At 39.7% G+C, this 22,713-nt stretch overlaps 1 protein-coding gene across 1 annotated transcript in view; it reads left to right on the top strand.

The window, feature by feature from the left end:
• The window catches only part of CRYBG3 (crystallin beta-gamma domain containing 3), a 118,577-nt gene that overhangs the window by 48,354 nt on the left and 47,510 nt on the right, over nucleotides 1-22,713 (top strand). The window contains exons 4-10 of the mRNA XM_040980602.1: nucleotides 3,005-9,053; nucleotides 10,503-10,547; nucleotides 11,075-11,190; nucleotides 12,417-12,564; nucleotides 19,115-19,251; nucleotides 20,460-20,574; nucleotides 21,677-21,712. Coding sequence (XP_040836536.1) covers nucleotides 3,005-9,053; nucleotides 10,503-10,547; nucleotides 11,075-11,190; nucleotides 12,417-12,564; nucleotides 19,115-19,251; nucleotides 20,460-20,574; nucleotides 21,677-21,712 — 6,646 coding nt within the window. The remainder of the gene's footprint in view (nucleotides 1-3,004; nucleotides 9,054-10,502; nucleotides 10,548-11,074; nucleotides 11,191-12,416; nucleotides 12,565-19,114; nucleotides 19,252-20,459; nucleotides 20,575-21,676; nucleotides 21,713-22,713) is intronic.

Genomic DNA, 22,713 nt, shown 5'->3' with positions numbered 1-22,713 from the left:
TAAAAAAATTTTTTTTCTAGTGTGTTGCTTCTAGCTGCTTTATAATGGATAGTAAAAATGAGTACGATGAACACCACTTGTTAAAGTTATACTAGACCAGGCCAATAATTACAGAAGTTGAAATCAGTTAATTTGGCCAAAATTCAGTATGTATGTGAAAGGTACAATTGATAAAGGTTTGCAGTGTGGAAGATTTACTTCATTTATTGAAAGGTAGAGTTAGAAGTAGAGGGAGAGAGGACTTACTATGCACATGGCTCCGATAGCCAGGGACTGGAGCCAGGGATCAGACCCAGACACTCCATGTTGGAACAGGGAGTCTTAACTACTGGGCTACATGCTTATTCCTTTCAAGTGTTTTAAGTTCTAAAGTCTAGTTATGTTTTAGTGTTCCAATTAAAAATGGATGACAGAAGAATCTGATGTGTGTCCTACTTTTTCAGATGAGGCATGATTTTGCATGACTAACCAAGAAATAGAATTACTAGTATTCCAGTATCTGAAAAAATGCGTTTAAACCCACAACTCTGAAGCAGTAACATCGAGAACACCGGATTTGTACAAATGCTAACAACAGAGTGACTGTAGCTTCTCAGCAGTGCAGACCCTGGGTGCAGCAATTGATGGCTGAAGTAACTGGGCCCCTCCCAACCACACAGGAAACCCTAATTGTAATTCCACATCCTGGCCCAAGCTCTGGCTGTTGTAGACATTTGGGAAATAATCCAGGGGATGAAGCTTTGTCAGTCCCTCTGTCCTTCTGCCTCTCAAAATGGTTAACAAATGTAAAAATTCACTTTGCTGTTCCCTAAGGATTGGGACAGTTATCTAAAATAAACCACTTAACATTAAGCATCTTTACTTATTCATTAATTCGCAGAAAAGGCATTAAACATGTTCCATTCACCAAATAATGTGTGGAGCAGTGAAAAAAATCCATAGGTGTCTGGGCCAGTGCTGTGAGTCTGTGGGGTAAGCCAGTGCTTGTGAACTGGTATACCATTCTGGAAAATTGATTCAGGTTTCTCCTGCTATGCTCGATTAGCTTCCTGCTAATGTGCCTGGGAAAGAACGTATATGATGGCTGAAGTGCTTTCTGCATCCAGGTGGAAGGCCTTGATAGAGTTCCTGGTTCCTGGCTTTGGTCTGGTCTAGCCCTGAGTTTCACAACCATTTTGGAGTGAACCAGTCAAACTTTCACTTCTTTTTTCTGTTGCTCTTTCAAAAAAAATTTTTTTTTTGAGGCAAAGGTGATTAATGTAATCTTTTTCCCATAAATTGCCACCAGCTAGTAATGAACATCAATAGAAACTTAGGTCTTTAAAATTTTAATGTAGCACCTGCTAGTCTCTGTATCCACAGATAAGAGACTAACAGCCCAACTTTGCTGTAAGGGGTTGAACATGCAGTAGAGATTGTTTGAGCTGATTCTGGAGGGTGTAAGGATCCCACTCTTAAATTCACAGTGGAATTAAAGGACAGAGGTATGTGTGCGGTGCATGTGGCATAGCTTGAGAATTCCCAGTTATTGGTTTGGTTATTGCAGTTGATTCTGAGGACATTAGAAACTTAATGGCAGGTTTGGTTCTGTACTTGTTCTAGAAATCCTTTTTAGAGGTTTGAATTTGCCCAAGAAATTGAATACTTGGCATGCAAATTGAAAAGTGGAAACACGTTTATTGTGAAACAAATTTTAAAGGCAATTCTGCCATTTACTAAAAGTTAACAGTGTGAAGACCATTGAGATATGAAGTTTTGTCAGCCTTTGTTTTAAACACTTTATCAAACACATTGTTAAGAATTATATACAATTATGCTTTTAATGATTTTGTGATTAAAATTTATATGAGTCAAGTTGAACATCTTGTCATTATTGTTCATAGTCATTGCCTGCTTTTCTGCTCAACTGTGGTCTTATTCATTGAGCTCTGTATGTAGTGGAGCATTAAGCCTTTACTGTAATATAAAATAAAGATGTTGTTTCAACAACAATAAATAATAAGTTGGAAACTTCATGGAAATGCATATTATGAAAAAAGCATGAATTTTAAAAATGTATTGTAACAAAATAAGCTCAACATTTTACTTTTCTTTTTTCCATTAATATTTTGACATATCTTTTAAGTACTGAATGCTTAATGTTGGTTAGACATCTTGCCAGCCTTTTTCTTTTAGAACTTCTCTAACATATTTAACTTACATTAAAAGCTAAAAATTGATGTTCAAAGTCACGTTTAAGAGTGAAAGAATAGGAGCTCACTGTGATATGCAATGAGGAAATTGCAGCAATGGATCCATCAACTTAAACCAATTATGAGCATAAGGACATTGTGATTCTTTAGAATTAGATGCTCCTTAAGGTCAGAACTTAGAGCCAAGCCTCGCGTTTGTCAATTCATGTGTTCTCCTTTAGGTGCTACCCTCAGAGACAGCTAGGTAAACAGGTAAGAAGGAATACTTCTAAGCAGTTCTAATAAATTAATGTTGCCTGGAGGTTCATATGCTGCTTATCAGATTTTTATTCTTTTTCTATTGTTCAAAGGCTTACTTATTTATTGGAAAGGTGGGGTTACGGTGAGAGGAGGTCACAATGAGGATGGGAGAGGGGAGAGAGAGCGAGCCAGCACACTTCCATTTGCTGATTCACTTCCCAAATGATTGCATCAGCTAGGGCTGGGCCAAGCAAAGCCAGGTCTACCATGTGGTGTCAGATTCGCTCGTTTGGACCATCTTCCACTGTTTTGCCAGGTGTATTAGCCAGGAGCTGGACCAGAAGTGGAGCAGCTGGAAATCAAACCAGTGCTCATTAGGGAATGCTGACGTTCCAGGTGGTGGTTTGAACTGCTATATCACAACACTGGCTCCAGATTTTATTTTAAAAAAGGATATTTTTATTTAAAAGATTCTAGGATTTTTCTCCCCAAGCTACTACGTAGTTTCTGAGGTTACCGTTAAATGTTATTAATTCAATTTCCTAATACTCCCATGCCATTTCTTTCTGCAGACAAATTGATGATCAACCCTTCAGTAGGCCTTCAGTAACATATGCAACTTATAGAGGCCCCCAACACATTAGGAAATATTTAAAACAACAGACTATATTGGAAACTGTGAATCCACTGGACAGAGAAGATGAAAGTTCTGACTCAAGTACAAACATGCATGTTGGTCGTTGGAGTGAAGCTGGGATGGCACCATCATTGTCAACGAGCCCAAGCATTTCTACAGAAGGATATTTGGAAGACTCTACCTGTAGCAGAACAAGTGCCAATACAGAAAAACAGCTGACAAACAGCTTAGAACTGCAGGAAACTGTTTCTCCTAAGCATGTTTTGAATAAAAATGATCCCGGGGGACTTGAGAAATGTCAGCTACCTCCTTCTGCTATGGCTAACTCCGGATGTGCTGTTGGAGAGTCTAACTCCCAGGGACTCCTCAGTTGTATATCCATTTCTCAGACTGATGGACAAAGTTCTACACAGCTTACAGGAAAAGAAAACAGCGAAGTCACTTGCAGTCCAGATTTTCAAAGGAAGATTACAACAGGAAATACGGTCAAGGAAAACAGCTCTCTGATGAGTGGTGGGACCTTGGAGAAGGGAGGGGAACAGGTTGAGCCTCAGAAACTTGCTGTTTCTGATTTTTCCAATAGTGAATTTCATGGGAGCAATGCTGCCAAGCAAAGACATTCAGACTTGCCAAGTCCTAACAGATTAATGAGGCATAAAGATCTGCACTTGCCAGAGAGTAAGTGTTCCGACAAGCAACCTGTAGACAACTCATCAGAGCAAGCTGCCAATCACAGCAGCCCTGTTGCTCCTCAGGGACATGCTGTGACAGACACAGAGCTCGTTGGTGAAGAAAAGAGGTTATCCTCCCAAGACTCAGAGAAAAATTTGGCTGTTACAGAAATCTGGCAAGAATCAGAAAGTGCCTCAGCTGGTGAACCCACAACTTCAAGTCATGCGAAAGTTCCAGAAAACAGAGTTAAATCATTGCCTGAAGGTCCTCCTCAGTTGTTTGAAGCAGAAGCTGAGAAGTGTGCTGTTAGGTCCTTGGGCAGAACTCAGGTGAGAGCAAACCAAAAAGACCCTGCCTCCGTAAAATGCAACACTGACTCAGAAATTGTAGCATACTTGGAAATAGCACCTGAATTAGACTTAGGACCTAATAAAAATCACATTTCAGAATCACCTCCTGACTCTGAGAGTCCCCAACAAACCAAAATATCACCTGATGTTAAAACATCTGTTACCCTCAATCACAGAGAATCAAAGGACACTACTTCATCCCCTACCTTTGTTTCTGGAGCTGAGGTGCAGAACACGCTGGCTGTCTCTGGTTTAAAGAATGAGAGTTCTGTGCATGCTGAAACTGGAGATGAAACCGTTGCTGGTATTTCCCACCAGCCTAACAAGAATCGAGAGGAAAGCAAAGCAGATCATGTTGAGTTTGCAAATAAGAAAAATTCTCAGCTTGGCCGTACATCTTCAGTTCTGGAATCCAAGGAAGTTCTTTGTGATCGTGAGGCATGCAGGCTTCCTCAGGGTCTCGAAGCTAGGGACACTCAATTACGCGGGGTGGATTCATTGAACCAGCTTGAGTCCGGAAGCCTCCCTGGGCATCGCTGCTCTGTTTCACCTAAGAAAGCAGAATCAAAGCCTTCAGACACTAAAGCAATTAAGGGTATAACAGAGACCTCGGATTCCTTGGAAACCAAAAGTGATAATATTTCCAAAGTATTCTCAAAGGCTGAAGTTCAAGATCAGAACAGCATTCCTCTTAAGTCACATTCTGGAAGAGGAAAAACAGTAGCCTTGACTAAGATATCTGTTTCCGAAACAGAGTCCAGAGACATTTTTCAGGGCAGACTTCCTGAAATTGCAGATACGCCTGCAAAGTGTATTTTATCAAAATTAACTTCTGCAGAGGTTAAAAAACAGGAAAAAAGCCCTCCACCTGTGGATCCTAGAATCGAAGAGAAGTGTTCAGATGCTGACCTGAAAGAGAATGACCATGCTGAGGATTCTCCTCCTGCTTCCAAACATCAAAGTGTGCGAGACACAGAGACAGACCCCTTAGGTGACCGTGCTTCTGCTTGCGGGGACAATGTCACCAGGCGAACGGCGCAGAATCATGAAGCCAACACTGGTGAGATCCATCAGCTTCTGGGTCTCAGCAGGAATAAAAAGACATCGGGTCTCTCAGAAACGGCAGATCTGAGCTCAGATATTTCCAGCAAATTCCAAGAAACTGACAGCACCAAAGCAAATTCATTCTTTCTAAGTTCTGATGTTAAGTTGGAAAAAAATGCCTGTGCATGTGAGGATTCAGATTTTCCGAATGCCCCTTCTGTTCTAAGGTCAGAAAAGAGGGATGACACTCAGTCTCTAAGTGGAGCTGTCAGTAGAGGGTCGTCTTCCTCTGGTCACTGTGGAGGAGTTATCAAGGTGATGCGTTCACATAATCCTCCAAATGATTTTGATTCTGGAAAAACTTCCGCAGACTTCACAAGGGAAAGTGCTCCCTTCACTAACCCGCTGCACCCTGATAACACTTGTTTGGAAGCTGAAACACCTGTCTCAATAGAAGCAGTAGTGACTCCGTTTCAGGAACATTTGGGGATGTGTACTGGGGAATTATCCCTTGATTTTCCAAGCACTTCCCAGTTGGCTGGTCCTATGGAAGCAGAGCCTGGAGCAGTTGCTGGGGCTCCAGTGTCAGTTAACAGCCCAAGCCAGCAGTGTTCTGAAGCCCCCGCTGAGCATGTAGAAGCAGGGAGAAGAACACATGACCAATTTTTGGAGAGTGCTTTCCTCAAGAAGGCTGATACACTGATTGGTGAGGTTTTTAGTTCTGTCAGAGAAGAACTGAAATCCAAAACCTGCCAGCAGCATACAGCCTTCAGTGGCACAATGAATACAAGTGCCCTGACAGAAGACACCCCTGAGAACAATCCAGCAGAGGAGATGCTAGCAAGGGCACAGCGGGCAGAGTGCTTGGAAGAACAGGGCATGGAAATCTTGTCAAATGTCCTGGAAGAAGAGGCAGCCCGTGTTTCACCTGCAGTTGGTGAGGGAAATCTCCTTCCTGGTTCAGACAGAGGAGATATATCTTGTTTGTTAGAAGAGAAAGCCAGGGAATTAGTCAATGAGGTTATTTTTGCAGCCAAAGAAAATTTGGCAAATGCTGCTTTTGAACAGGTTAAGGATGCCTGGGGTTCTGAACTTCAGGCTGACACTTCAAAAATTCTGAATAGTGATGGTGTTAAGCCACATGATCCGGTTAGGGAGTTGTTGATATCAGGACAGGCAGCAAGTCAAAGCACACACGAAATTAGTGAAAATAAATTAGTAAATCGATTTTTTTCTGTGAGTAATTTAGTTTGTGGCCCAGAGTCAATGAAAGGAAGAGAAATTATTCTCTACCAAAAATCTCCATTTTCTAGAACTGGAGCTGGACAGTCTGGCAGTATAAATTTACAGGAGTCAGATACAGTTTCACCACCTGAAGATATGTCTCATAAAGGGTTAGATGGTAGGGTGAAAACAAATGTGCTGCTCAGTGAGGACTATGCAAAAAGAGCAGAAATACAGTATGGGGATGATCACCAAACCTGGGCAGAAGATAGAACTCTTGTATTAAATTTTGAATGGCCCTCACCGGCGAATGATGGCGTCCATGTACCTGGTACCTCCAAAGGCAGCTTATCTGATAGCCTTGTGTGTTTATCTGAGAACAGCCTGCCGGGATACAGTAAAGGCACACCCTTCGCAATGTCAGAACCTGGGAAAGTACACAAAAAAGATGATGAAATCAATATAGGAAGCCTCAAGCCTGCACCTTCCATGATAGCAATAGGGAACATTGACAAAACAGATGCCAAGTTGGATATTATGAAATGTGAAGCAATCCCTCCCATGTTAGAAAAGGTACAAGAATGTAAAACAGATGCTGTAACAGCAATCACAAACATGGAACCCAGAGATATTTTTAAAATGGGAGAACTAAAAAATCAGAAGGATGCTGAAAGGTGTGTTGAAAAAGCCGATGGAGTACCCGTCTCTTTAGCAATGGGAAAAGCAGATATGACGGGGGATCCTGAAGGAGATGCTGGCAAAACAGAGGTGGTGTCTGTTATGCCAGAAGTGAAAAATACCCACCAAAAGGATGCTGAAGGGGACATTGCAAAAGCTGAGGTTACATCTGTTACATTAGAAGTGGAAAGCATTTGCCAGAAGCATGCTGAAGGGGATGTGGGCCAGACTACAGCGACGTCTGTTGTGCCAGATGTGGAAAATACCTGCCAGAAGGACAGTGTGGGGACTACTGAAAAGACTGAAGTGGCACCTGTTACGTTAGAAATGGAAGGCACTTACCAAAAGGGTGAGGAACGAAAAATTGCCAAGACTGAAGTGAGATCTGTTGAATTAGAGGTACAGAGTATCTACGCAAAAGATGTAGAAGGAGATGGTGATGAAATGGAAAGGAGACCCATGATGTTAGAAGCAGTGAATGTTTATCACAAAGATGCCAGAGGGATTACCGCAAAGACAGATAGACCTGTTTTGGAAGCTACTTGCCAGAAGGAAGCTGAAGAGGTGATTAGTAATGTTGAAATGGCACCTTTTGTGTCAGAAGTGAAAGAGGGTTACAAGAAGGCAGCACCTTCCACCTTACAAATGGAAAAAGCACACAAAAGGGATGCTAAACAAACTCTTAGGACAGTTATATCCTTGCCTTCCATGATAGAAATGGAAAGAACATCCAATTCTGATGGAAATGCTGGGCAACACGAAGTATTTTCCACTGTTGTAGATACTGAAAAGGCCTTTGAAACAGCACTGGAAATGGCCATTCCACAAGTGGAAACCATGCCTCCTATGTTTGAAATTGATGAAGAACCCCAAGTGTGTGCCGAGAGGAATGTTGGAGAAATAGAAGAAGAGGCCATTGAAAAAAAGGAAGGTTTCATAGTCCATGACCACAAAGTTGCTTCACGTTTCAGGGGCTATGAGTCACCTACATTAAGTAAGGATTATGAAGGCTATCCTGCCTTGGCCAGGCCAGCTTTTCAGCCTGAAGATTCCACAGTGAGGCTAGATCAAAGAATGCCTGTTGCTGTCGATTATGACCAATGTAGAGACCTGGGTTACAATGATAACAAGGAACAGTCGAATTTAGCCTTTGTTTCTCAAGATGAACAAGAAAATTCTTCTTTTACTATATTGTATGATGAGCCCCTGCAGGACGAAGACAGGTACGTGTGTGCAGAAGTGAGAACACCGTCTTTCTTGTTTCCTGAGGAGTCGCCTGGCAGAGGGCCTGTATTGACATGCGAGAGGGCAGAGAGCAGAACTGACCTCGTCCACCATTTTGAAAAAGACACTAAATCAGATGAGATGTCGGATAGTGATAGTTCAGAGGTATTCTTAGCTGTGGAGGCCAAAAGATACAAAATTTACCCTCTAGCTCTGTCTCCCATTTATGAGGATGACAGCTCCCAGGAGGAAATCTTGTCGAATGAGGTGTCACCTGGTCACCATGGCTCCTCAAAGTCAAGAGAGAGTGTCAACCAGTCGTCCTCCGTGTTATCGCTGCTCCAGTCAGTGTCAGAGCGGCTAAAGATGAATTTTGATGAAGATGATAGCCAGCCAGCAGAGGAGGAGGAGGAAGCACTGCATAAAGGAAGTCAGAGAGCTGAAAGGAGGGAGCCAGTGACCTTGGACTTGCCAGATCCTTCCATCACGTTTTACTCTGATGATGACCAGGAAAGCGGCAGAATTCCCAAGAATTCATATGTGTTACCAGATGAACCTGCTACCTCCAGTCTGCAGATTGGTTTGTGGCCAGAAAAGACTACATTTCTACAAAAATCGGACCTTACTTCTAAGCTACATTCTTCTTTAAAGAGCGCCTATCATCAGTATTTGCAGGCTTCCAGAACTCACCCCTCAGAAAAAGGAGCCAGATTTGGTGGGCTATCACAGGAGCCAGTGTCAAAGTTTTTCCGTGTTCAAGACAGGCAAGGCAGATTGAGCCCTTTCCTAGAGGTAAGTTATTTTGATTCCTAGCTTATTAACTAAAGCTTTGGGTCATGGAATTACCTAAAAAGCTTATTTGGAAATAAGATTTTTGTGATTATGTCCAGTTCTACTTTTTAAAAAATAATTAGGATTTGTTTGTTGGGTGCAGCTGGACTGGAGAAAATAAAATTTGCCATATTTTAAAAGCTATAAGAGAGAGGCAAGTCACCTCACAGTTCTCTGCTAATATATTTGAAATGAAATTAAGGTGCAGTGTTCTGAATTCCTCAAGGTGCTGTGGGGAAATTATCACATTCCATTAGTCTTGAGTCTCGTGAAAATATTGCCATTGTGTAAAATTTGTAAATATTTGTTTGACAGCCTCCTGTGGTTATCTTTGTTTTTATTCATACAAAGCAGAGCATTAAAAACCCAAGAGCTGAAAAATGCTATGACCTGAAAATGTTTTAAAATTCAGTTACGTTTTTCTTTGACTTAAATATATGTAAATATCTAACATGGAATATTTGATGAACATGGAACTTGTGTTTTTGGGATCACCAATATCATGAAAGTTTGTTGACCTTGACAAGCCCAAGAAACAAGTAATAAATACTTTAATAATACTTAAAAACTCACCAGTATCTTGTAAGGCAATTATTTTAAAAACCAAGTGGAACTCTTCACTGTGTATTGTAAAGCTCCTAAAATCTGTTTTTTCCAACTTTGTCTCGTCAAATTTTGGATAAAAACTTTGTATTTCTCTCTGCCATACTTTTTCTCAAAATGATTATTGATGGAATTATTTTTTCCTGCTATCCACACTCCAGCCTCCCACATTATTTCACTCATTGATGGGGTACCAAATCAGAATTACGTAAAAGAAACTCCTAGTGTTACACAGCATTGTGATGTGGGTATAGTCCATAATAACCTAGCATGTGTTCTATGGGCAAATAGAAGGATGCCACAAGCCTCTAACCATGAGGTGGTGTCAAAGAAGGGGAAAATGTCGACCACCATGTTTTGGTCAGCACACGTTGTATCTATGTATTGAAATGTATAGTCCCTGATTATGTACAGTTAGTGTTAAAGATTTTTCAAAAGTCCTGCTTTTCAAGATTCTCTCAATATTACTTCCTCTGAATAGCCTATTTTAAGCCTCTTAAACTGGTGGTTCTCTTTCCATAACCTGGCATTTTCTTTGTATCTGAACTGTATACCTAACTTAGTTCTTGCTTGGAAGAGTTGCACAGCTCTAAGAATCCTCTTCCCTCTTCTGAACAGTGCACTCTGTGAGGGCGGAGACAACACCTTGAATTCCCATTCATGTACATCTATATCCCTTGTCTGTAAGGAGACACTTATAACATTCCCTAAGTACATATGTGACAAATTGGAGTTACATCTAATAAGAATATATGATGAATTTCCACTGCATCTTAAGGCTTACTTCTTCCATGTTTATTGTTTCAGAATGTTGACAAACAAGTTCTGAGATGTAACCCAAGACCTGGGAAGGTAAGCCTAGCTTTCTTGGGTAGACAAAGATACATAGCAATAATGAAATGGCTTTTCATAGGGAGTTTAAGTACTTTAACTGATTTAGAGGATTTACTCAAGGATTTAACATTTAAAGTGAAATGAGTTGAATATCCCTTGTTGGGAGTACTTGGGAACAGAAGTGTTCCAATATTCAATTTCTTTTGTAAAGATTTTAGTTTATCTCCAAATTTATAATGAGATTATCTTAGAGAAGAGATTTGGATTTAAACAAAACATTCACGTATATTTCTTATATGCGTTATATTTGATCTGAAGGTATATTGATACAGTGTTCTTGATTGCTATTTTTTTTTATTCTATCTGAGTCCATGTATGAAATTGTCAACTTTTGCATCAATCTCTGCTTTGTTCAGATTAAGGATGACCAACTTGTATTTGCTGTTATTTTTTTAGGATATTACATTTTCTGTATTCTAAGACAGCCTACAACTATAAATGTATCTTTACAATGTGGTATTGTGCCGCCTTCTTGTCTGTTGCAGATGGTTATCTACGATCTCCATGAAAGCAAATACAAGCAAGAGATCTACTGTAATATCCCTGATGCTACATCTTGGTCCTTTCCAAATGGAGTACTCATAAAAGTTGTAAGAGGCTGGTGAGGCATCTCTTAAAATTTTAGAGCTTACTTCATGAAATTGTGTCTTCCTATATTGCTTATGGTTTTTATTTTTTTTTTTATCAAAGTATAACCCCTTTCTTCTACCTTTTGACATTTTGAAATAGCACATTAAAACATTTTCTTACAAAGGAAGAAAATATAGGCTTTTTTCAAAAAAGATTTTTAATCTTACTTGAAATTCAGAGTTACAAAGTGAAAGGGAAGGATAAGGAAGCAGAGGTTTTCCATCTACTGGTTCACTCTCTGAATGGCCGCAGCAACCAGAGCTGGGGTAGATTGAAACCGGGAGCCAAGAACTTCCTCCATGTCTACCACATGAGTGCCAGGAGCCAAGTCATGGAGCCATCCTCTGGTACCCTCTAAGGCACATTAGCAGGGAACTGGATCAGAAGTGCAACAGCTGGTATTTGAGCCCATACCCGTGTGGGTGCTGCAGACTGAGGATTAGCAAGCTACATCACCACTGGTCCTAGGCTGTTTTAAATGCTTGTGTTGTGACTTATGTACAATCAGTATAAGCTATCCTAAAACAGAACTATTAGGATAGGTTCAGCAAGTTGAGTTGAATAGCAAATGCTTCAGATGAATGGGAAAAAAGCTTTGAAAATGAGTTCAGAAATTGTGGGATGCTAAGGAATGTGAGGCCCACATAGGTCAAGTCATGTGCAAGGGCAGAAATGCTCAAAAAATGAAGGATTCTTTGTGTAGTGTAAATAGCAGGGGCCATATTGTTTGTTACTATGGACCATGTCCGTTGGGCATTCTGGAGGAAGATTTTCTTTATCTAGTGTATAAATTACCCCAGTTAGTGTTCATGTTGTAAGCACTAGGGCATGGTGTTGTCAACACTTAGTGGAAAGGGACATGTGCTGTGTATCATCCAGGAGTGGGAATGTTAGGGTAGAAATGTAACTGAGAATCGTTAAATAATTATCTTTAGTACAAGTGAATAACTTTGTGCATATATTATACACATTAAAATACATTATAAAGGTATTTTTATTTCTAATGTGTTAAAATCTTAATTTTATGCTATTTGTTATTACGTAGCCTATGTCATTGCTTCAAAAATAGAATTATGTGCTAATAGTGGAAAACAGCCACGCTTAAGATACTTAAGCAATTGAAATGAAACATAATTTTCTGTTTTATGCTTCCTTTATTAAAACCTTTAATTGCTCATTGCATTCATATTTGTTTAGCTGGATTGTATATGAGAAACCACACTTTCAAGGTCAGAAATGTGTGTTGGAAGAAGGGGAAAAGGTATTAAATCATGACTGGATTCTCCAGAACAGAAGACATACTCAAGGAAATGTTGTGTTGGGTTCTATCAGACGCATCTTAAAGGTAACTCAATGTAGCTTTCTCTGTAGTTTTTGTTTTGTTTTACTTATAACATTTAGAAATGCTTGCTCCTAATTTTATTGTTTTTTGTTATTTTGATAACCTGTTGAATTTACACATATGAAATATTAGAATAGTACTTTAATGTATTTGCTGTACGCTGGCCTATAAAATAAGATATACTACATGTATTTTAATACTATTGACTAAAATGATAAGAGTAATCAGGAGAAAGAGCCAGTATTTCCACATTATCTTCTAGTGTAGGATTCTATCATATCAGTTACTCCATATCCTGAGAGCGGACATTGCAAGCTCCCAGAAGATTTCTAAAACCCCTGACAGGTTTTTATAAACACCATTTATTAGGACACATTTTAAGATTCCTTGGAAAATGGAATTGAAAAGATGATTTCTGAAACCTTTGAATGTTTTTAAAAATAATACACCTTTTTCCATTAAATTTTTTTAGCATCTTTCTAACTGTGTTCCTGTACTTGTGTACCTGTTAGAAACTTTCACCTTTTCTTTTAAAGAATGTACTTTATATCATCTTCCTCTTGGCATGTCTGAGTTGCCAGTACTGCTACTCTTCTACGTTGGGATCATTATGCAGTACACTGCAGTCACTTGAACGTACATCTGGGATGCCACAGGATTCGGTCAGATAAGCAGCCCCTCTGCTGAATGGAAGGCAGATGGGCAGCATGGAGACTGTCGTCAAAGAGTTGGTTCCCTCCTAAAGTAGGACGACGCCTATTCATCTCCCTGTGCAAAATTTCACAAAATTTAAAACTTACAAATTATTTGTTTCTGAAATTTTCCATTTATTATTTTTAGACCACTGTTCGCCACAGGAACCTAATCTCTGGAAACAAACTGCAGCTGAGAGAAGGATTGCTGTGTTTAATATTTACATGTATATGTGTGTGTAAGTGTGTGTGTGAGTGTATTAGGGAAAATTAGAGATAAAAATGGGAAGAGAAAGTGGTGCATTTTATTTCCTGTTTAGCAAATATTGTTTAGTGCTAAGGTGAGGGAGATTTTAGAGAAATGAAGCATGTTGGTTTAAGACTGATTTGTGTATTTGAAAGGCAAAATTAGAGAGTGACATCTTCCATCTATTGGTTCATGCCAGAACCGGACTAGTACAAATCCAAGAGCCAGGAGTTTGTTTTGAGGATCCTACATCGGTTCCCCAGGCCTAAAGTCTAGGGTTATCCTGTGTAGCATTTCCAGGCACATTAACAGGAAGCTGGATCAGAACTGGAGCAACTGGCCTCAAATGAATACTCTGTAGGCATGCTGGTGCCACAGGCAATGACTTTACCCACAACCCCACAGTAGCAGCTCCAGCAAGGCTTCTTGTAAGATGTTAAGTGATGATTTAGAAGGTGAGCTAGTGATTTAGGACAGCTCTCAGATAAGGGCAGGATTTTCTCGTGTGAGGATGTGGTTACTTATATAGTAGTACTGGGCAAGTTATTGGAATATATGTACTTAGAGCATATTAAAGAATGATGATTTGGATCAGTGCTATCAAATTTCTGATAACTGTAGATGGCATACATAAAAAGCGAAGGTAATACAGAAACCTAGTTATAAAGAGACCTTTGTATACTTTTTATGTAGGTCAACACTTCCTATAAAACTGTAAACATATTTAACAAATATTTGCATTTGCTAGTGGGCCCCATACTGTGGTGGGCAATGGGAGTAGAAAAACAAGTGCACTGTGGCCCCTTAGTTAAAAAAAAGAAACAGCTATCCCTGATCATGTAGCTTGAAAAGTGCCCGGTGAGGTGAGTGCACAGAAGAGGTGCTCCTTCTCCTGGGCAGAGGAGTCTCATGTCCAGCTGGTGACAACTGACTGATGTCCTGAATGAGTACACCCGTGTTTGGCAGCATGGGACGTGTGGGTGAGCTCCTGAACACACTGTCCATTACAGAGTTAAGGTTGGTGGGCTTGATTGCACTGCATGGAGATGGATTGCTGAGTGGAGAAGGCAGTGGCCATTTTTATTGAAAGTTTTAACTGTGCCATTCTGCAAAAGACATTTCTCCGTTCACCTAATTAGCTCACGAGAAATTCTTTGAAATGCATAATTAGCGTGTAGGTGGAATCTCCTAAGATTCCTACAGCTTGTTTTCTTGTGCCTTTCTTGGGGCTATCGGGCAACAACACGCCATGCCCAGCTATGGGATAAGGGGTGGAATAAATAAGGTATGGCAAAAGGCCTGTTCCTCAACCCTCTTAGGTAAACAATGAAATGGAAACAGTCTGGATGTTTGAATGCATATTTCCATGTCCGTTATTTGCTCAGAATGTAAGAAAAAAATAAGTCATGCTTGCATTTTTAACTTCTACCATTGTTTGTATTTTCTTAAGTGTTAATGTCCACGTCTTAAACAGGTAGCAACTTTTAGTGGGAAAGGAAAATAAAGCTATTGAAAATTGAGTGGAAAAGTCATTAGCATTGTTCTAAATAGTAATAATCCAGCATCAGACTGCTTCCCTTTTCCAGCCTTGTCAAACTTTGTCTATTGATAGCTTTGTTTTCATGGCAGTTGTTGCCATGATACACACACCTAGGCTTCTGTCAACCTTAATTTGTTTCATTGTCTTAATTATAGTTGTACACATTTGAACAGTCAAAACTGTAACGTCAGGGGTAGACATTTAACTTGGTGGGAAGATGCCTGTGTCCCATAAAGGAACATTTGGGTTCTGCCTCTGATTCTAGCTACTCAGTAATGTAGACCACGGGAGGCAGCAAGGTATGGCTGCAATCATTTCATGTATGCTGCTTACGGGGAAGACCTGGCTTGAGTTCCCAGCCCGAGTCCTAGCCTGGCCCTTGTCATTGCAGGCATTTGAGGAGTCAACCAGAACATAGAAGTACTGTCTCTTCCTCTGCTTCTTTTTCTCTGCCTCTCACTTGAAAAACAATAAATCTACAGTAGTGCCCTCTTTTTAAGATAATACTTTGAGCACAGTAGCCTAGTGGTTCAAGTCCTCACTTTGCAGGTGCTGGGATCCCATATGGGCGCTGATTCTAATACCAGCAGCCCTGCTTCCCATCCAGCTCTGTTTGTGGCCTGGGAAGGCAGTCAAGGACGGTCCAAGGCATTGGGACCCTGTACCTGCATAGGAAACCTAGAAGAGGCTCCTGGCTTTAGATCGGCGCAGCACCAGCTATTGCGATCCCTTGGGGAGTGAACCAACAGATGGAAGACCTTCCCCTCTCTCTCTCCTTCTCTCTGTATATCCAACTTTCCAATAAAAGTAATGCTTTCACAGTCTGCTGTGAATAGAAACAACAGTTTCCATCAGTTCTCAACAACTATAAATTCTAGAAGTCATCTTTGCCTTCAAGTGAAATAATCTGAGGTTATCAGTACTTTTAATGTTTTCTCAAATTAGAATGCATGAGCATAGAAAATTAGACTGTGTTTCCTGTATACTCAGTATTATTAAAGGTATGACTTTATTTTGTTTCCTTTTGACCCTCACTAAGGAACCAGGAGATCTGTTCTGAGATCAGGGATTGAATGTGTTTTATGTTAGGTGGAAAAAATACATTTCTTTCCGTTTTTCTAATTGATTTTTGTCCTGTTTCCCTTTTATGTTGCTGCTTTTAGAATTATATAAAATACTTCGAAAGATGTGTGGAAAATGAAGTTAAAATTACTTACATACAGAAAGATGTTGTAATCCATACACACCAAGAGTTTACAAAAAGCTCAGGAAATTTTGTATTATGAAAAACTTTCCTGAATTTCACAAATTTTTGCACAAAATTCACTTTGTTAAGATTTCTTTTTATCTTACTTGAAAGTTAGAGTTACAGAGAGAGAAGGAGGGATACACAGAGAGAAGGCGCTCTTTTATCAGCTGGATCACTCCTCAAATATTAGGCCACAACTGCTAGAGCTGGGTAGATCTGCAGCCTGGAGCCAGGAACTTTGTCTGAATCTCTCACACACGTATTGGGGCTGAAAACCTTGGGCCATCCTCTGTTGGCTTCCCAGGCTGTTAGCCGAGTGTTAGATTGAAAGTGGAGCATCCAGGACATGGACCAGCACCCATATAGGATGCAAACGCCAAACCACTATGCTGACCCCACAAAATTAACTTTTGATTCCTTTTTTTTCCATAAATATCTTGAGTTATTACTATAGTATAAGCTTACAAATTTCTCTGTGGATTATGTTTGTAAGTTATATATATAGAAAAATCCAGGAAGAGGTCACAAAATAAGCCAAAGAAGTCTTAAATTAAGCTGTTGACTTTTGCAAGGTCAGTGTAAGGTGCGTGTTAGTTGTTGCTATTGATTGCCGTGGTCCAGGAAGAATTATCCAAATTTTCTCAAAGGCGCTATTGCTGTGAAGAGCTACCTTGAAGAGATCAAAGCTTATCGGTGAAATATTTCTTAGTCTACTGGGTCAACATTTGAGATTCTAGTAAAATAGATGAGGATGTATGCCTTCTTAAAGCTTTTAACTATTTTCATTTTTTCCACAGTACATGTGTTTGTTTTTAGGATCTTCCCTTGTGTGTGGTAGAAGCCCTGAATGCTTGTGAGATTTTTCCCCCTGAAACTACACCACCCAAACATTGTTTGTGTAACACAATGTAGAGGAAGCTTGTTTGTGTGGGACACTTAGTAATGTATTCTGTTACTCGACCCCAGGTCCCTAGGGGAACATTAACAGAGTGCTAGTTGAAATAATGTTAGTAGAACTCTGTTATTAATAGCATACCAAAGGGCCTTGAGGATTGATTGACATCGCTGTCTATTTTTGAAACGAAACTATAGAAGGAGATATATTTTTTATTTATCTGAAAGAGAATTTTAAGTTACACATCTCAGTGCAGTGTGTTTTAGAACTAATTTCTCTGAGAATGAGATATAAATTTGCTTGCCTTTTACATATTAAGGATGCTAAGGAATTCAAGGAAAGGCTCACAAATCAGAAATTTTTGCTTTTAGAATTTTATAACTTAAAATAGATAAGTGCTATCTCTGATTGCAACTGCATTTACCTGTTTCATTAAGGCATCTTTATTTGAATTTCACAGTGTTGTGAGGATTATGCCATTGAAACTAGAAATTTCTGAGTGCTGAGACAAGAGTTTCCAGAGAAGCATATCTGTCTTCTCACAAAAGGGGAAGGTTGTGGCTTTGATCCTCTTAAGAACGGACAAGATCTTTTAAAAGTTAATACTTGACTGTTGTAAACGATTTGAAAGGATAATAAAATAGAGAATTATCGTACTAGTTGAGACTGGAGAAGGGCCCAGGGGTTTGGAGAGTACATGGAGACTAGGGTGACTGCAGTTGTGGGGAGTTGGTGTTGCTCACCAGCACACTGTCATGTTCCAAAAAAGAAAGAAATGTGGATGTGATGCCTATGGGTCTTGAGACAAGGAGTGTCATGGGGAAATTGGTATTCTAAGCAGTTTGGCTGAATAGAGAGCAAATGGAACTTGTCTGGTGGCTTTGACTTGGTGCACAATCAGTCTGGGCCTGATGGTGGATTGTGGTTGTAGAGATAAATGATTGACACACACGAGAGCTTCCTAAAGAAAGGTTTGATAGGACAAGGTGACAGTGGGGACTGATTTTTAAAGACCCGTTATGGAGTATAGGGTTGAAATTCACAATGCTTTTCTTCAAAACAACTTGCACTGAACAAAATAGAATTCCACAAGTAGGAAAACGGATTTCCTTTGCCTTCACCTCTGATTCCTACTTCTTTTGTCTACAAATTAAATAAACACGCTGAAGAGGTAGTTCCCTTCTATTATTTACTTTTTAATGTTCCCCACGAGATCAAAATTTTTAACTCTTTTCTCTTTTATGGGTTTGTTATGCTTCTAAGAAGGAAGACCTACAGACATTTGGCATTCAAATAGTTTGATAACTTTGAGCACTGCCTAATGGAGCAAGATTTTAAAAACAGTTCAGCAAAGAAATCGGGGGCCTGGCATGGTGGCCTAGTGGCTGGAGCCTAGCCTTGTGTGTGCCGGGGTTCCATGTGGGTGCCAATTCGTGTACTGGCTGCCCTACTTCCCTTCCAGCTCCCTGCTTGTGGCCTGGGAGGGCTGTGGAGAATGTCCCAAAGTCTTTGCTCCCTGCTCCTGTGTGGGAGGCCCCGAGGGAACTCCTGACTCCTGGCTTTGGATTGGCTCAGCTTTACCTGTTGTGGACACTTGGGGAGTGGGGCAGCAGATGGAGGATCTTTCTCTCCTTCTCTCTGTGGATCTGACTTAAGATGGGTAAATCTTGAATATGTATATATATATTCAATGTATATATGAAAACTAGAATAATCTTCTTGTCCATGTTTATAATTTTCATGCCATTAACATCACTTTAGAAAAACTTGTTTGAAAAAATAGGGGAGAAAACAGTGTGTGTGTGTGTGTGTGTGTGTGTGTGTGTAAATAAAATCAAACAGTAATTGTGACTTGCGTTGCAGAGTATGGAGAGTGCTGGGCTGTGTGTCTCCAGAGGTTTAAGCCTAAAATCCAAATGTTTCTTTTCAGGATTGCAGCATTCCAGAGATAGAACTTTGTTCACAGTCCGACCCAGCATGCTGTCCTGTCTTCATCCAGCGAGCTGTCCCCAATTTGGAAGAATTAAATATCCCCAAATCCATGTCCTTCGCTGTGAAGTCAGGAGTGTATGTATCAGTTTGGGTTTATCGTAGTGGTTGATGACCAACAAAGTTAGCTGTCTGTGTCTGTGTCAATAGGGAAGAAAAATGTTTCAGGAATTTTAGTTATATTCGCGATACACAAGAAATACAGTTTGTGGGATTTAGAAGAGAGTCTGCCTGTGGATCCAATTATGGGTTTGTGATATAACTCACAGGAGCGTTGTGAAATTCTCAGATTTCATTCTTGGTCGGTGGATCCATAGTATTACCCCCTATGCCTGACCGAAAATTCTGGACCCTGAGTTCCTACAATGTCTAAGTGTTAATATTTACAGAATTCCTGTACAATGCCAGACACATATCCCTTTCTTGCTCATTATTCCTCTGACACATGTTCATTTTTGTTTATTATTGCTCTGTCTTTATTAAGCACATGGTATATTCTTATCTTCATAAAAGAGATGAGAATATTTAAGTACACTTTGATGCTTCTCTGGTTTCAAAGGACTCTGTGGAACCTAAGCCATAGTTCAGCCCCAGATTGGTGTAGATAAGTGTCTGTGGATGGCTGGCTCAGGACAGATCTCTCTCCTCTCCTGCACTGTTCTTATCTGCTCCAGTGGTGGTTGATGCATGGTTCTGGAGTCAGTATGGGACAGCTTCCTTTGACTCCACCAACTATGAATTAAAACTCTTGGGGAGACCTGGTAATTGGCCCTATCCAGGAGAATGTTTTTAGTTAGCCATTTTGGCTAGAAGATAGTTGGGTCTTTTGGGAATCTTCTTTAAAATACTATTCCTGAAGCAACAAGTAGAACTGACATCAATGCTAAAAATCTGGGTGAAAATGTAAAAGGCCTAGTGAATCCCCACTCTAATTGCCCTAGTTTAAAAAAGTGGAATATATAAGGATGGTTTTGATTTTCAGTTGCATACTGCTTGAATTAAAGATGCCGCATGCTTTAGGTGTTAGAAAATTCTGAGAAGAGTGCGTGATGCCTGACACTTGGTAAGCGTATTGGGTTATTGTGGATACACAGTGTACAAGTGTAAATACCTAATGTCATCTCACTGCTGTTGGGGTGTGCTATCTGGTAACCACTCCAGCTGTGTGGTACCAGTGTCATTCTCTGAGGGAGGTTTCTGTTTTTTAACTGTCTTTTTCTTAAGGAACCAGACTAAAATGTTGTTGTTATATTTTTTTAAACAACCATTTTTTTTTTCTGATTTAGTTGGCTTGCCTATCCAAATATTAATTTTAAGGGGCGAGCTACTGTTCTGGAGGAAAACTGTGGGCTTTTTGAGATTTCTACCACCGAAGTGAAATCATTGCACCCTCTTCAAATGGTAAGCAGATTTTAAACATGGCTTTACCAAAAGCCTATGACTCCACAAATGAATAACTTATAATTGCTCATTCTTGCAATCTAAAGAAATGAACATGTGAAAACTTGAATTGGTAAGCTATATAATGTTGTTTCTTTATATTGTAGAGAATTTATGTGACAACATTTCTGAATTTATTTGGTCAAGTTAGTTACCACACATCCAGTTTCTTTACAAGCACTTTTCTGAAGATCATGAATGTTTTAAATGAAGTTCAAAATTTTTTTTATGCTTACTAGAAAATTGTAGTAAGTTGTACTCTTCTACTACAGTAAATGAATAAGCTCAGCATTAATAATAAATAAGCATTCCTGCCAATAGTTACTTCTTAAAGAACAACAAAGCGCCCACCATCCTTGTGTTGCTGTTGCAAGCATTTCTTTTTCCAGCAGCAAACTCTGCTAGCTCTGTCAAACTCTACTAGCTCTGTCAAAGCCACTTTGGTTTTCCTGTGCCTTTAAAGAAATAAAAATCAGGACAAACTAAAAAATTTTAAGAAACTCGAACATGTTGAGTAGCATTTGAAACAAGAAAAAATACATAATTCAGATTTTATTACAGGGAACATCTTATCTCTCAATGTGAATGCAAATGTGAATTTATGAAAACATCAACTGTGACAAAAGGTGTTAAAAGGAGAAGTGAGGTCATCTCTGTGCTCCCTCTAGTGTAGAAAGCCCAGATAATTGTAGGAAAGATCATTGGAGGTCCACTCTGCCAAATGCGATTATGAAATGGACTTGAAATTGTACTCTTCCTAAGATACTGAGCAGTGGGATTAGCTGAATTGGTTGCCTCTGCTGCAGGCGTTATGCCTGATTTCCTTCCTTGTAGTAGCTATAGTCTTCAAGGTATCTTTTTCAGATGGCTTGGCCCAGGTATGCTGATAGAGAGCAGTCTGACTTGTATTTTGAATAGTGTAGAGCCCTGTTACAGTTTAAAATACACCACAATTTAAATTTGATATTTCATTTTTACTAATCAGATTTTAATCTACACATGTCACATACTTTCAGATATTTTAAATATTTATATATCTAATAATGTATCTTGTCATCTTCAGGGTGGACTAAAAGTGGAAATGCCTATGAACTTGAAGGTAAGTCTTGAATGACTTTTGTAGCAAGCTAAAAAATGTGAGTATTAATCATTAACTGTTGTACACTGTTTGAATATGTGATCAGACCTAATGAGTGGATGTTGGGGTGATGAAAGTGTATGAAGAGAATGTGTGTGGACGATCTGCATGTGGCTAGACATAGTGGGGTCAGTTTGAAATGATGGAGGTCTGTACCAACAACCCAGTCAAATCCCCAAGTGTCTAAAACAGTGTGAGAAGTTGTTAGGTTCTGTTTGATTTTGGTAAAGGGAATGGGTTAGGATAGCATTTAGATACTCAAGCTTTCAAGTTTTGGGAATCATATGTATTAGAGTTTTAAGCAGTAGTTATGCCTGAGTTCCTGGGTTTCACTCTCAGAATTACTATTCACACCTGGATCAGAATAACTCAGAGCTTCGCAGATGATTCTGACATACAGGCAAAGTTGCAAACTACTGATCTGATAGTTTCAGTGCTTATTGTTATAGTCTTTCGTTTGATGAATCACAGCTCTGGAGACCACCAGGCTGACTGTGACAAATTGTGGGGGTGTATGAATGGGTTGGGTATCATACCTGGTCACAATTTATAAATTTTTAGATATTACCTCATGGCTTACTAATGAAAGAAGTACTTCTTATTTTGAGTGTTGCCATAATGTATAATAACGCTTTGGTCATTTCAAACATAGCACCCTGGGAAATCATAGTATGTGGGGAACAGCAGGACTGATATTGTATATGTTTTTAGCCTATAAAAAGTCAGTTTTTAGAAAATATAGAATATTTACTTTGTTATGTGTGTTTAGCTAAGCCAAGAGAAGGCTTGGAGAAGCAATGGTGACCAGCTGGGGTGTGAGTGGTCTGGCCCCACCCCATTGCACTACCCATGCTGGGCCACACTCCTGTTGCCCATAGCCCAGAGCCTGACCATTCCTGACAGAAAACTGGAAGATGGGGAAAAGGCAAATACATTCTTCAGATTTTCTGAAAACCAAGAAC

This window comes from Ochotona curzoniae, unplaced genomic scaffold (genome assembly GCF_017591425.1).
Source record: "Ochotona curzoniae isolate NIBS_2020 unplaced genomic scaffold, NIBS_Ocur_1.0 contig_3498, whole genome shotgun sequence".
NCBI classification, from domain to species: Eukaryota; Metazoa; Chordata; class Mammalia; order Lagomorpha; family Ochotonidae; genus Ochotona; species Ochotona curzoniae.
Note: the sequence above shows the minus strand (reverse complement) of the source record. Positions and strands in the feature narration are given on the sequence as shown.